Here is a 16383-nt window from a genome sequence, read left to right as displayed (position 1 = left end):
AGGAGCGAAGTTAGGACCTGGATATGATGTTCGTTCTTTTATTCGACTTACGGACGGAGAGAAATTGACGAGAGAGTGAGAGTTTGAGGAGAGAGAGAAAGAGAAATTGAAACGGCTAGGGGGGGTCTCCAATGGATTTCAACCCAAATGAAATCTCGGAATATAAGTATATATATATTATAATATTAATATATTAATATATTATATTATTAAATTAATAATTCTTATTATTTAATTAATTTAATGTAATTTATTTATTTATTTATTTATTAGGATTATACTTACACATATATTATTTTTGGGATTGTAGCAGTTCTTGTAAACTATATGTTAACAAAATAGATGATAACAAATTTCGGTACAAATTAGTTCCAAAGAGGAGTGAGGTTGTCTTGAAAGAGAATGTTACAACAAGCACTTTAAAATCATATCAATAATTTATAGTCATGACATGTACTTTTAAGCGTCAAATTGAATAAAAATATTTTTTATTTAAAAAAGGAAAAGAAAGGAAAAATAATAATTAGGGCAAAAGAAACTTGCCTCTCCTAAGGTTTGACAAAAGGCAGAAACCTTTCTTTATATTTCAAATATATCACAGATGTCCCATGAGATTTTAGAAATGCCACAAACCTCTTTTGAGATTTGTCAAAAAGATACAGACTTCTAAAAATATTTTTTTTTGTTTTAATAAACCTCAAGAGGGGGTCCTTGAAATTCATGAAACCTCAGGATAGATCTTTGAAATTTTCGAAACCTCAAGGGAAGTCATTATCTTTTTGTCAAACCTTAGAAAAGGTTAGTATCTTTTGCCCTAATAAGTATTTATTTTTCACTATATTTTATCTCAATATCAAATATCATTAAAAATAAAAATTTATTTTATATATAATTAAAAATTAACAAAAATTACAAATTAAAAATGCAAAAAATTAAAATTTTATTTATTAATTTGATATATTTTTTATTTTATTTTTACTTTTACTTTTTATTATAACTAAATATAATGCACAAAAAATTTTCATATTTCAAGCCCCAAGTAATCCTAGAGTGGAATGGTGCCCTTGATATGGCTCTGAGGCTTGCATTACCCCGGGAAGGCTAACATTTCTGCCAGAAAATTAATAGAATATGGGAACGAGAAAGCGTACGTGGCTAATTTGAGTTCAAAGTGAGCACCCAGACTGCAGTCGGTGGTGGAGAGCGTGGGTGTGGTGGTTGAATAACCATGATTTTGCATGAAATTGCTCAACTTCTGTCGTTGAGATGATTGCCGCAGACACCTAATTCTATAATATCTTTAATTAATGAAGTGCGCGCCACGCCCCAATAGACCTCAGTGGGTTCCAGGAATTGAAGCACCATCCCTACCACCTTACTCTCCCCTATAAAGCGCCGCCGTTGGGAGATACAACATCTGCACTGCATCAGAGAGAGAGAGAGAGAGAGAGAGAGAGAGAGAGAGAGAGAGTATTGAAAAATGGAGAGGGGTTCATTGATGTGCATGTTGGGAGTGGTGGTGGTGGTGGTGGTGGGGATTGTAGCGGGGGTGGAGAAGACAGAAGCGGCGGGGGAGTGTGGAAAATCTGATCCAAACAAGGTGGCGCTAAAGCTAGCTCCATGTGCAGGGGCTGCACAAGATGAGAACGTGGTTGTTCCTGCCAAGTGCTGCGAGCAGGTGAGGGCCATCGGCCGGAACCCACCCTGCCTCTGCGCTGTCATGATGTCTGATCTCGCCAAGAACTCAGGGATGAAGCCTGCCATCGCCATCACCATCCCCAAGCGCTGCAACATTGCGGATCGTCCCGTGGGTTACAAATGCGGACGTGAGATTTATTTATTAACATCCCTCTTCATTACTTTTACGCTACCTTTAGCTTGCTTAATTACTTAATTATTAATATTTTTAAAAGAGGTTTCATTATCAATGTTATTATATACAAGACTTTATTACTATCCCCTTTATTAAAATCATGTTATCTACAATCAAATTAATTATTTGGATAATATAATTTTAATGAAGGGAGCGCATTACAGTAATTATATTAAAGGTGCGTCTCTCTAATTTCTATATTGTTGTGTTAATCCCTTACTTTAACTAATGGGTGTTACCTCACTTTCATTGATCGTTTAATGTTTTTCTTATTTTTTAATTTTACATAAGTTAATGTCGAATTTAATGTCAGGGTCTCTTTTAGGTTATATTAGTTGCCCCCCCTACTCTCAAGTCTTAGAGTTACCTTCCTATTTTTAGAGTATATTGCAAATACTTTGTCGAAGAGTACTTGTTTCTTGTTGGCTCATAAGCAGTGCTTATCAAATAGGTCTATACTTTATCAAGTAGTGTTCGTCTCTTATTGCCTTTTAAGCGATGCTTACCAGATGGGCATGTTTAGGTCTCATGAGCGCAATGCTTATTAGATGGGCCAATTTTTTACTAAGCAATGTTTGTATGCTGTTGTCTCAAAAGTTGTACTCATTAAATGGACATTTTTGGGCCTGAGTGGTGTCCATTAGTAGATGGGCCAATTCTTTGTCAAGTAGTGTCCATTTCTTGTTGCCTCATAAGCGGTGCTCATTAGATGGGTCAATTTTTTTGTTTAGCAGTATCCATCTCTTGTTACCTCATGAGTAGAACTCATCAAATGACAATTTTTATCGAGCAGTGTGCATCTCTTATTATCTCATGAGCATTACTCATCAAATGGTCATTTTTGTCGAGTAGTGTCCATCTTTTACTATCTTATGAGCGTTGCTCATCAAATGGGCATTTTATATTTAATAGACAAAGGGATCTCCATTATTTTATTGGTAAATGGGGGATCATAAGATCTAATTGAAGTTTCCCCTATCAAGGGTTGGTTCCAAACTTGTTTCACCAACTTTTCCAATTGATCACTTTTCTTGATTTTTTCTTTAAAATCTTGTTGTTGCGGAAATAACTATCAATCAGGCAATGCAGCAATTAAGATGAACAATATGAAAACAAAGAGAAATAATGAAAGCAACAAACACAAAACACAAAGGATTTAACGTGGCTTGGTCGAATGCCTACGTCCACAGAAGCAAGTTGAGGCTAAAATTCACTATGTATCAAAACCAGGGTTACAACATTGTATTTATGCTAGCCTTACACGCATAGAGGGATTATAAAATTGTATAAATACACATATATCAATCCCCGGAGGCTTTCCTCTGTATCCCCAACCTATTGATCTTCCCAGTTCAAATTTCAAAAATAGCGTCGAACAAAACCATCGACAGTTTCATCAAACCATTGACGGTTTTCTTCCTAATTACCTTCTACTTGAAACCATCGATGCAATCGTCAATGTACTATACAAACTGTCAATGGTTTTCTTCTAGACTTGGCTTTTACTTGAAATTGTCGATCTAACCATCAAATCGTCGATGGTATTTCTTCAAACCAACTTCTTTGTTTTTCCCTAGCCTGCTTTCTCTATAGATGTGTTCCACTCTATATGAGCCACATACTACAACAATCTCCACCTTGGAAAATAATCACCCCATAGGAGAAAACGAAAAACATAACCCATAGCTCCATCTGGGACAATAGGTTGGGACGCCTCCTATCTAGCATCTGGAGATGTTAATCAAGTCTAAGCAGTGCTTGAACTTGTTCATGATAACAAGCTTTGTCAACATGTTTTCTGCATTCTCAGAAGTGTGAACTTTCTTAAGTAATAGTTCACCAAAAGAAATCAATTCCTTGATCGTGTGAAACCTCAAATCTATGTGCTTGGTCCTCGCATGAAACACCTAGTTCTTCACTAAATAAATAGCATTTTGACTATCACAATGTAGTTGAACTCCACTTTACTGAATACCCATCTCCTTCACCAATCCTATAAGCTACAAAACTTCCTTGGCAACCTTAGCCACTATTATATGCTCTAACTTATTTGTAGATAGTGCAACTAGAGATTGAACCATAGACCACCAAAAAATAGCCCCCCCCCCCCTCTCCCCATAAGAGTGAATACATACCATGTGATAGACCTCTTGTCATCCAATTCCCCTCAGAAGTCTGCGTCCACATATCCCACAATTGAAGGATCACCCTATTGTCTCCTAAACATGATCCCATAGTCTTTAGTACCCCTCAAGCATATGAAAATCCACTTAACAACATCCCAATGTTGTCATCCCGTATTTGATAGAAACTTGCTCACCACATTGATAGTTTGTGTTAGATCTGGTCATGTACAGACTATAGCATACATCAAGCACCCCACTGCACTAGCCAATGGAACCTTTGACATATCATAACTTCATCATCTACCTTCGGGCACTGGGTGGTAGACAATCTAAAATGATTCGCCAAAAGGTGTACTGATTACCGATTTTGCATTGTCCATGCTAAACCTATCTAACACCCTCTCAACATTGCTATGCTGAGATAACCACAATCTCTTGGATGCTCTGTCCCTGCGAATTTCCGTCCCAAGAATCTTCTTGGTTGTAGCCAAATCCTTTATTTCAAATTCTTTGCTTAATAGGGTTTTCAACTTGCTTAACTCAGTTATATTCTTTGTAGCAATCAACATGTCATCCACATAAAACAACAAAAAAATAAATGAACCATCATCAAGGCTCTTTACATAAATAATAAAATCATACTCACATATCTTATAGCCAATCTAGATCATGTAAGAGCCAAACCGCTTGTACCACTACTTCAAAGACTGCTTCAGCCTATAAAGTGATTTCCTCAATTTATATATGACATATTCCTTTCCAGATTGACTAAGCTCTTTTGGTTGTACCATGTAAATCAGCTCCTCCAAATCACCATGGAGAAACATTGTCTTTACATCCATCTGCTCCAAATGCATATCAAAATGTGCTACCAGGCCCAACACTGCCCTAATGGAAGTGTGTTTGACCATAAGGGTGAAGATCTCATTGTAATCAGCCCCTTTCCTCAGTGAGTAACAATTTGCTACTAGATGAACCTTGAACTTTTCTCCTTTTTTTTTTTTTTGATACTGCCTCTTTCTTCCTATACACCCTTTTGCATCTTATTGCTCTCTTTCCTTCTGTAAGCTCCACTAACTCGCACGTCTGGTTCTTATGTAGAGACTCCATCTCCTTCACTATAGTACTCATCCATCTACTCTTTTCTTGGTTGTGCACCGCCGCTTGAAAAGTAGTAGAATCCCCGCTACTAGTAATGAGTGCATAAGAAACTAGATCATCATAACCATACATGGGGGGGTGACCTGATAGTGCCTTTGGACCTATCTATAGCTATATTGTGATGCTGCTGGTCTCCTGAGCTAGGACTTCTTGCATTCTGAACATTATAATCTCTACCATAAGTGTCTAGCTCCACCTACACCACGTGCTCATTGTTGCTGTAGTTTTCTGGTACCTCTTTCTCTTCTTTCTGAGTACACTGCAACATGACTTTCTCATCATAAACCACATCTCTAATGATCACCACCTTTTTTGTCTTCTAATCCCACAACTTGAAACCTTTCACCCCTTTCTGATACCCTAGAAAGACACACTGTCAAGACTTTGCATCAAGCTTCAAGCTCTCCTCACTAGAAACATGCACATAGGTTAGACATCTAAACACTCTCAAACCAGAGTAGTCTACCACACTACCTATCCACATCTCCTCTGCTACTTTCCCATCTAGTGTTGCCCTTCGTGATATGTTAATCAAGAAACACACCTTACTCACTGATTCTGCCCAAAAGTTCTTTGCAGGCCCTCCATTCAACTTGAGACACCGAGCGCTTTCAGCTATTGTTTAGTTCATCATTTCCACCAAACCATTATGGTTTGATGCTGTGCATATTGTGAAATGTCTCTTAGTGTCATGCTTCTCGCACAACTCCATGAACTTTGATTCTCAATACCCAGTACCATTGTCCAACCAAAGGCATTTAATCTTCCTCTCGGTCTGATTTTCCATTTTAGCTTTCCACAACTTGAACTTGAAAAACGTTTCTGACTTGTGCCACATGGAGTACACCCAAACCTTTCATGAGTAATCATCAATAAAACTCATGAAATATGTATGTCCACCTCATAATGTTGATTGAACACGTTGACGCGCTGGTTCAGATATGAACTCTCTGACATCTTAAGCCCATATAGTTTCTGCTTAAGATAAAGCTTGTTCGTCAACATCTTGGACATACAGTTTCCCATCTTGCTTGTCTCTTAGTGTCATGCTCATTGTTGCTACAGTTTTCTGGTACCTCTTTCTCTTCTTTCTGAGTACGATGCAACATGACTTTCTCATCAAAAATCACATCTCTACTGATCACCACCTCTTTTGTCTTTAGATCCCACAACTTGAAACCTTTCACCCCTTTCTGATACCCTAGAAAGACACACTGTCAAGACTTCGCATCAAGCTTCGATCTCTTCTCACTAAAAATGTGCACGTAAGCTAGACATTCAAGAGGTAGACTTTCATATTTTGAAAAGTAAAGAAGTGTTGTTAGATTTTACCCTAATTTTTTAATTTAAATTTTATATTACAATTTCTATAAGGATGTAAAAATAAACATTCACAACTTATACATAGTTACATTCAGTTATGAAATATTAATGTGTCTGTTAAAAATAATTTTACTTTTAGTAGTTTTACTATTTAACCAAAAAATATTCAAATTAAAGTATCTTAGGGAAAAAGATGAAATTATAAAATACTAATTTGAGGAATCTCTTTTATATGTGCTAGCCATTGGACGATGATGAAACATGTCTAATATATTTTATTTTTTATATAGTTAATTGTGCCGAAAAATAATATCGTAATTTTTTTTATTCAACATAATTATTGGAATATGTTATATATTAAAAAAAATTAAAATTCAAAGAAAAAAATCACATTTATACACACACACGCATATGAAAAAACTGTCACTAATATATTGATCCATTTCTGATAATTCATTAGGAAATCACAAGTGGGGAATCGAACCTAATATTTCGAGATCACTAAAACCTAACTTCGCCCTTACCACTTGAATAAACCAAGTTAAGCGACAAATACACATTTACACATATTTTATGTCGTGGATAATATATATACATGCTTAAACCTTGCAAAATAAATAAAGATGTATTAATTCAAATCAAATTTGATCTATTTAAATTGGTTCATATATATATATATATATATATATATGCATTTGACATTTTTTTTTTAATTTTTTATTCATCAAAAATCAGTTTTTTTAATTTTTTATTCATCAAAAATCAGTTCCCCCCTGCCCCCTAATTCCTGATTATTGGTGACTGCAGCTTACACACTGCCTTGATGCAAAAAAGGAAGGGCCAGGAAAGCTGCTGGGGAAATTGTGACTGCTCCTCTTGTTGGCTATGTCTATCTACTCTTTTATGTATAGTTGTGTACCCAATAAAATAAAGCGAGCAGCACGCACTCATCCTGCATCTATCCATCTTTAATTTAATTTTAATATCTATCTTCGTTTGGACTCCTTCAATTTAGTGTAAAAGATGCTGACTTCATCAACTTATGCCTTTTCTCTTTTCTTTTTTCTTTTCTGTTTTTATCAAACACACTGCCATGAATTTGTAAAAAAGAAACGTCACCTAAAATTTAAAAACCTCATGCCCTTGAATAGGGAATGTAATCCCTTGATTCTATTTTAATGAAATAGATATTTTGACTTGTGAGTTCCAACTGCTCCCCCTTGAATGGAAACTGTCTCCCTTATGGGAGTAAGCCCAATTCTCCAACAATTTCCCAAGTGGGCCTTACCACTGGAGCCTTACGTGCCTCAAATTGCATTCCACGTGCCTCCGAACCAATCTTACCTCCCACATCTTGGCCCTATTTCGAATCCATCCCCAGCTTAGATGATCCTTGTAGGCCTCGATCATACACTTGGTCCTCCAACTGTTAGCCCTCCAAGAGAATTAGCTTCACCTCTCAACTTTTATAATGTCACTCACCTAGAATTATGATCTATCAGCTCTGATACCACTTGTTGGTAAAGTAACAAGACAACTAACACAACGGAAAAATCTTTCCCAAAAATTAAATTTGTGACGAGCAAAAATAACCAACCAATAATAATAATAATAATAATAATAATAATAAATCACACACCACAATAGGAACACCACGATTTTTAACGTGGAAAACCCCTCCAATGTGAAGGGTAAAAACCACGGGGCTTATGAGACTCAATAAAATTTCCACTATAATAGAGGCAAAAATTACAGTACTACAATCACAAAAAATGCTAACAAACTTAGAGTAAAAAGGATTCCCAAAGGAATCAGGATAAAATAAGAATGAGTGGAAAGAAGTCATCCGAACTCAGTTACTATCAGTACTACAAAATTAGGTCTTTCAAAGCTCTGAAACAGATCTATACCATACAAATCGAAGGTTTACAAATACCGAACGTGCTCTCTAAATTTTAGCAAAATTGGATCGCAAAAAGCCTTCTGATCGTCGAGTTAATGAAGATTGTACAACACTTTTTCTTCACACACTACCGGAAACTTTTTTTTACTTCACTGTTGCGACACCTCACAAATTTTTTTTTTCTCTCACATGTAGCGGCACATTCACTGCCACCTCCTCTTAACTTGCCCTAATGGGCTTCAGCCCACATGGGCCTTTATATATATATATGTGTGTGTGTGTGTGTGTGTGTGGGCGGGCAGGACCCAACAAATCTCCCCCTCCAGTCCATATGAAGAATGAGACATTCATTAAGATTATCAAACAATTTTGATAACGGTTGCCTCAGCACATAATTCAAGCTTCGCACGAGACACCACCTTTGTCATCATATCCGCCACATTCTCATCGGTGTGGATCTTCTCAAGTTCAAGCAACTTAGAATCCAAAACATCTCGAATCCAATAATATCTCACATCAATATGCTTTGATTTACCATGAAAGGTTGAATTCTTATTGAGATGAAACTTTGATAATCATAAAATAACATATACCTCTTCTGAGTAAATCCAAGTTCATGAATCAATTTCTTCATCCACAATAACTCTTTACATGCCTCAGTAGCTACAATGAACTCAGCTTCTGTAGTGGACAAAACAACACATTTCTGCAACCTGGATTTCCAAGACACAGCTCCCCTTGCAAAGATAAGCAATTAACCAGAAGTAGATTTCCTCAAGTCTGAATCTTTAGCCATGTCTGAGATATATATAAAATAGTATTTTAACAGACATAATTTGTAAAAATACATGGTATAATAATAATAATAATAATAATAATAATAATATAGGTATCCTATACATAAAATAGTATTTAGATAGACATAATTTGTAAAAATACATAATAATAATAATAATAATAATAATAATAATAATAATAATAATAGTATAGGTATCCTATATATAAAATAGTGTTTTGATAGACATAATTTGATAGTGTCAGGACTATTAAAGTTACGTAGGACCCACTTGAGTCTCGAAGTTGTGTGGGGTCCACAAGACTATGTGGGGGTCACATGAGTTTTCAAATTTCAAACTTAATTCCTTAAAAAAAAACTAAAATATTTCTTAAAAATAATAATAATAATAATAATAATAATAATAATAATAATAATAATGATTTTAAAAAAATTAAAAAAAATAAAAATTTAATTAATTAGTTAATTAATTAATTAATTAAATTGGAGTGTTGGCAAGTACTCCCATTTCCCCCACATGATCTCCATTCCCATCTCATACCTAACTCATCCCATGCTTATTCCTTAATTTTAAAAAATTATAATTTCACCCCTCTTCCCACACTTTTACAAATTCAATTTTCTTCCCCAAAATTTTTCTATAAATAGGAAGCTCTCAACATTCATTTTTTACAAAAAAAATTTTCAAAGGAAGAGAAGGATTAGTGAGTAAAAGAATTAGTAGTGGAGGAAGAATTTTTGCTATAATTAAAATTCTCACTCACTCACTCTTTCTGATTTCATTTTTTTAAAGATATTCGTCTTGATCGTAGCACAAGTTTAAGTAAGAAGTAAGTAAATTTGATTATGTTAGACTTTTATTAAAATTCATACCCGGGTTTGTTTGTAAGTAAATTTGATTATGTTAGATTTTGATTTAAAATTTTTACCTGGGTTTATTTGTAAGTAAATTTTGATTATACTAGTTACTTTCATAAAATTCTCCCAAATTTATTTTTACACATGTTTAATTATACCAGTTTTATCTTTAATATACTTGCATTTATTTTTGAGTCAAGAAATGATATAAAGCCCTCGGGTATTTTACAGCATTAACTTTTATTCATGAAAATATTTTTTATACGAAAATTGTGTGGCATGAATTTATTTTTACGTTGCATATTTCATGAAAATATGAGTAAAAATGACATGAATTGATTTTTACTTTGCGTATTTCACGAAAATATGAGTAAAAATGATATTTTCATGATATTATTGTAGTTTTATAAATTCTATAATAAGATGTTTTCAAAACCCCTTATGGCACAAACAATATAGAAAATTGAGAATGCTCGGTACCACAGCTTAAAGTTTAAATGGATTAGAATGCACCAATGCTTATTTGCGGAGTGGTTTTATATGGTAATGGATTTCTCCTGAGTACACACCTGGGTCGGACCAAGATTTAATAGGGAAAATCTCTCTTAATGATGATATGCGTTGATTTAGTTTAATCGGCCAGATAGTTAAGTCCAGTTTTATTACTACAAAACTTAGTCATGGGGGTAAATATGACTTACGATTAACAGGCCTAAGGGTAGTTTTTTTACAGTACGTGTATATACATATTTAATTACGTATACAGAACTATTGATGAATTGAAGGAAAAGTATATATACATGATTGAGTATTATAGTTATAGTTTTAAAAATTAAAAAGTTCAGTTTAATAGCTACAATATATGATTATAAAATTTTACTGCTATAGATGATAATAAAAGTTTTATATAGAAATTTTTAAATTTATATTTATTTTTAAAGCAGTTTTGAAGTTATAGTATTAAATATTATTTTACGAAATTAAAATATTATAAAAGTTTATTTTGGCCACACACTAATAATAATCTTATTTACTTACCGAGCGTCATCTTTCCCCTATCATTATTTTATATTTCAGATCATTTTGAATAGTGTACCAAAAATTTAGAGTAGCAAGTGCATAGGCGGGAGTAGAAAGAGTAGAGTAGAAAAAAAATTTAACATGATACAATTTAGAATATGTTTGTGTATTTTAGAACTTTAGAATTTTGCATTTTAATAATTGAGATATATATTTGTAATAAAGTTAATTAGTGCTCTGGTAATAAAAATAATTTAGATTTATTTGCATCCGCTAAAAAATTTAAATGTAAAATAACATTTGATCATTGTTTAAGAATGGATCCTAAAGATAGTAGCATTGGAGAAAATAAGATTAACGTGAAAGTTCCCAAGGACAAGTAACAATTCTAAATTTTTTAAGAAAAATGGTAGTATTATTGAATACACATTAATTAATTTAAATATGTTATTTATGTTTGTAGAAACACGTACCCATATTAATGATTCATAATTAATTATCAGACGCATTAATAATTTAAAATTTTCATATATATATATATATATATATAATAATATAATATTATCCAAAATTTATTTCTTTTCGTTTTTATTATTTTTTGCTAAAATATAAGAAATAGCACATTAGACCCTACTAGGTTTAGAGGTACTATACATACAAATAGATATGAACAAACGATCTATTCAGAAATCTAGATTTGCTCAAAATTCATTTGCATGTACAAGTTAAATATGAATATGTATTTTAACATTGCATATTCAATTCTCATCAATACATTCAAGCTTAATTTAGGAATATATATTTTGAAAAAATCTTTAATTTTAATTTTTTATTAGTTTATAAGGAATTAAATATAATTTAAATGTTACTATATTATATTTAAATTCAAAAAAAAAAATCTCTTAGCATGTGCAATTTAAATATGATATATATATATATATATATATAAATTGCATATTCAATTCCCATCGAGTATCCAAGTTTGATTTAGGAGTATAAATTTTGACGGAATCTTTAATTTTTATTTTGTATAAATTTATAAAAGTTAATACAACTTAAATTTTACTATATTATATATATATATATATATATATATATATATATATAAAATAATAGCCACATGGGTGGAAATCATGGACTATAGCTCACTTATCCCCGAAGTAAGGCTAAGACATGAGACCACTTGGGTATAGTGGGGACTCGAACCTGTGATCACATGGATGCACGACCGGTTCCTTACTACTAATCCACCCACCCAAGTTGTGACTTGAGTATGAAATTAATTATAGTTAAAGCATTAATAAAGATATAGAAATATGAATAGAACTTTGAGTCCTCAAATTTTGTAATACGTGTCGCTCGCTCGATTTCTACAGCACGCATCACTCTCTCTCGATTTCCGCGGCACATATTGCTCTCCCTCAATTTTTGAAAAATGAGTCACTTGAGGCACGCGTCACTCTCTCTTTTCGAGACACACATTGTTTTGCCTCGATTTTTGCAAAGTGCATCACTCGATATCGGTGACATGAGTCGCTCTCTCTCGATTCTCGCGGCACACGTTGCTCTCCCTCAATTTTTGTAAAATGCAGTGCTTGATATTCGTGACACGCGTCGTTCTCTCTCAAACTCTAAGCATCACAGCTTTCTACCATCTTAAACAACCACATTTTGATTTGTAGAGATTAGTTCTGCCCAACTTTTCTCTTAGTTGTCTCATTACTCAAAAATGTTTGCTAATCACCCAACTCCCCAAGTTGTTGAGAGTAGCACTAGATTGCCAATCTAAATATGGAAACTCGGTAAGGCACAGCTAGAGATTTTAGAGGAGGCCTTCCGCAGCAGTCAAGGAGAACTCCCTTCTGTGGAGCGGGCTATCTTGCTTGAAACACGACTTCGACAATATAGTCCAATCAAGCCGAAAAATGTATGCTTTTGGTTTAAGAACCATAAGTATAAGCGGGGATCAGTTGAAAAAACCACTATTTCAACTACTGGCCCACCAATTATCCATCTTACCTCCTCCGCCACTACCACCCTGAGCAGTGCCCCTGCCATTTTCTCCACCACTTGTACCCTCATCCCTATCGACAATATTCTGTTAATGAAGCTTACAACAAACATCACACCAATAAGTCATACCCCTTACAATGGCAACATTGCAGTCACCACATTAAAGGTTTCGGATAATGCCGACCTACTCCACCATTGCCAAGAGATCCAATACGCATTGAGACTCATGTACGGGCCACCAATGGCTCGTTATGAGCATCCCAACCAAAGGCCACAAGGAGAAGAGGGTAGCTCTTCCTCCCTTTCTAAACAAATGGGTGTTCTCTCCCTTTTTTTGACCCATGCCGATGACATTACAAGAGGTTAACTCCGTCAAGAAAGAACTGAGGCAGTTAGCAATGACACCGCTAGCACTTTAATAGATGTTGACGTTGAGCTAAGGCTCTAAAGGCTAGATTTTGTTTCATTTTGTTTTATATATATATATATATATATATATATATAATTATCCTTTTCCACATTTTCTGAATTTTTTTTCCATTTTAACCCCTACTAGATCGAAGATTCACACTTCAGTTCCCAAAATAAAATATTTCACCAAATTGACGCTTAATCTATTCTAAGACTTAGCAAAATCTATCGCAATCAATCATACTATATTCATTTTAAATTAGCAAATTTCGAAGATAAAATTTTTATAAGGAGAGGAGAATGTGATGACCCAAAACTATATATACGATTAAAGCATAATAATAATAATAATAATAATAATAATAATAATAATAATAATAATAATAATAATAATAATAATAATAATGCTCATTAAGTTAATATCAATATAGAAGTGCTTTTCTGTAAAATTCTTAATTTCATGTTTGATGTCTAAAAAAGACCTTATCTTAGCGAGTGTTCAAAGACCATTGCAGCTCAGTCGCTCCCTAGAGGTCGTCTTGGTCAAAATGAAATTTCATAAGATAAACAGGATAGACACTATTTGTATCCGTAAATAAGTACATATACATAAAATAGTGTTTTGATAAACATAATTTGTCGAAATACATAGTAAAATCGTGTGAGAATTATTAGAGTTACGTATGATCCACTTGGTCTCGAAATTGTGTGAGGCCCACTAGACCATATGGGGGCTACATGAGTTTTCGAAATTGGAACTTAATTCTTTTTTTTAAAAAAATAAAATAAAATATAGCTTAAAAAGAATAACAACAACAACAACAACAATAATAATAATAATAATAATAATAATAATAATAATAATAATAATAATAATAATAATAATAATAATAATGATTTTAAAAAAATTAAAAATAAAAAATTAATTAATTAGGAGTGTCGGCAAACACTGTCATTTCCCCTACATGATCCCCATCCCCATCTCATACCTATCTCATCTCATGGCCATTCCTTAATTTTAAAAAATTATAATTTCACCCCTCTTCCCACACTTTTATAAATTTAATTTTCTTCTCCAAATTTTTTCTATAAATAGAAAGCTCTCAACATTCATTTTTCACAAAAAAAACAAAATCAAAATCAAAGGAAAAGAAGGATTAGTAAGTGAAAGAATTAGTTGTGTAGGGAGAATTTTTGCTATAATTCAAATTCTCACTCACTCGCTCTTTCTAATATCATTTTTTTTAAAAAAATATTCGTTGTGATCGTAGCACAAGGTTAAGTAAAAGGTAAGTAAATTTGATTATGTTAAACTTTTATTAAAATTCATACCCGAGTTTATTTGTAAGTAAATTCGATTATGTTAGATTTTTATTTAAAATTTTTACCCGAATTTATTTGTAAGTAAATTTTTGATTATACTAGTTATTTTAATAAAATTCTCCAAAATTTATTTTTACGCATGTTTAATTATACCAGTTTTATCTTTAATAAACTTGCGTTTATTTTTTAGTCAAGAAATGTTCTAAACCTTTCGAGTATTTTTAAAGCATTAATTTGTATTCAAGAAAATATTTTTTACACGAAAATTGTGTGGCATGAGTTTATTTTTACATTGCATATTTCACGAAAATATGAGTAAAAATGAGATTTTTATGATATTATTGTAATTTTATAAATTCTATAATAAGATGTTTTCAAAACCCCTTATGACACAGACAATATAGAAATTTACGAATGTTCGATACCGCAACTTAAAGTTTAAACGAATCAGAGTGCACCCACGCTGTTTACAGAGTAGTTTTATATGGTAGGGAATTTCTCCTGAGTACGCACCTGGGTCAGACTAGGATTTAATAGGGAAAATCGTACTTAATGATAATGCATGTTAATTTAGTTTGGCCGGCCAGCTAGTTAAGTTCAGTTTTCGGACACAACCCAGTCATGGGGGTAAACATGACTTACGATTAACAGGCCTAAGTGTGATTTTTTTACAGTACGTGTATATACATATTTAATTACGTATGCAAAACTATTAATGAATTTAAGGAAAAGTATATGTTTATGTGAACATGGGGCATTTTTGTGCCTAGATAATGATATAATAAGGAAAAGTATATATACATGATTGAGTATTATAGTTATAGTTTTAAAAGTTAAAAAGTTCTGTCTAAGAGTTATAATATATGATTATAAAATTTTATTGCTATAGATGAAAATAAAAGTTTTATATAGAAATTTTTAAATTTTTAAATTTATATTTATTTTTAAAGTAGTTTTGAAGTTATAGTATTAAATATTATTTTACGAAATTAAAATATTATGAAAGCTCATTTTGGCCACACACTAATAATAATCTTATTTACTTATTGAGCGTCGTCTCACCTCAATCATTATTTTACATTTCAGATCATTTTGAGGAACGTACCAGAAATCTGGAGTAGTAAGTACATGGATGGGAGTAGAAAAAGTAGAGTAAAATAAAAATTTAACATAATACAATTTAGAATATGTTTAAGTATTTTAGAATTTTAAAATTTTACATTTTAATAATTGAGACATATTTGTAATAAAGCTAATTTGTGCTCTAGTAATAAAAATAATTTAAATTTATTTGCATCCACTGAAAAATTAATATGGAGGAACCCACTAGGATTCTGGTCCTTACAGTAGGCACCACTTCTAGGATAAGGTAATGAAAATAAACTATGTTAAGTATTTTCTAAAATTTAGCCGATTAAATTATAATGTGGTTACAGAATTTGATATATATGTTTTCAAGGTATTTGGATATATGGAAATTGGAATTTGGATTATTATTATTATTATTATTATTATTATTATTATTATTAAGAGTTGATTAAACCCTAAAGGAAGATGATTCAATTTTTTTTTTTTA

At 32.6% G+C, this 16383-nt stretch overlaps 1 protein-coding gene across 1 annotated transcript; it reads left to right on the top strand.

The window, feature by feature from the left end:
* Window positions 1-1417: 1417 nt before the first annotated feature.
* Window positions 1418-7522, top strand: LOC131168444 (uncharacterized). The gene is made up of 2 exons (XM_058127873.1): window positions 1418-1826; window positions 7291-7522. The coding sequence occupies exons 1-2, from the start codon at window positions 1481-1483 to the stop codon at window positions 7305-7307; spliced, it is 363 nt and encodes a 120-aa protein (XP_057983856.1). The 5' UTR covers window positions 1418-1480; the 3' UTR covers window positions 7308-7522.
* The last annotated feature ends 8861 nt before the right edge of the window (window positions 7523-16383 follow it).

Source organism: Malania oleifera, chromosome 11, assembly GCF_029873635.1.
Source record: "Malania oleifera isolate guangnan ecotype guangnan chromosome 11, ASM2987363v1, whole genome shotgun sequence".
NCBI lineage: Eukaryota > Viridiplantae > Streptophyta > Magnoliopsida > Santalales > Ximeniaceae > Malania > Malania oleifera.
The sequence above is the reverse complement of the archived record's forward strand: the minus strand, read 5'-3'. Positions and strand labels throughout refer to the sequence as shown.

Excerpts from the sequence above, each read along its gene's own strand:
- LOC131168444 (XM_058127873.1), top strand. The coding sequence starts at position 1,481 with ATGGAGAGGGGTTCATTGATGTGCATGTTGGGAGTGGTGGTGGTGGTG.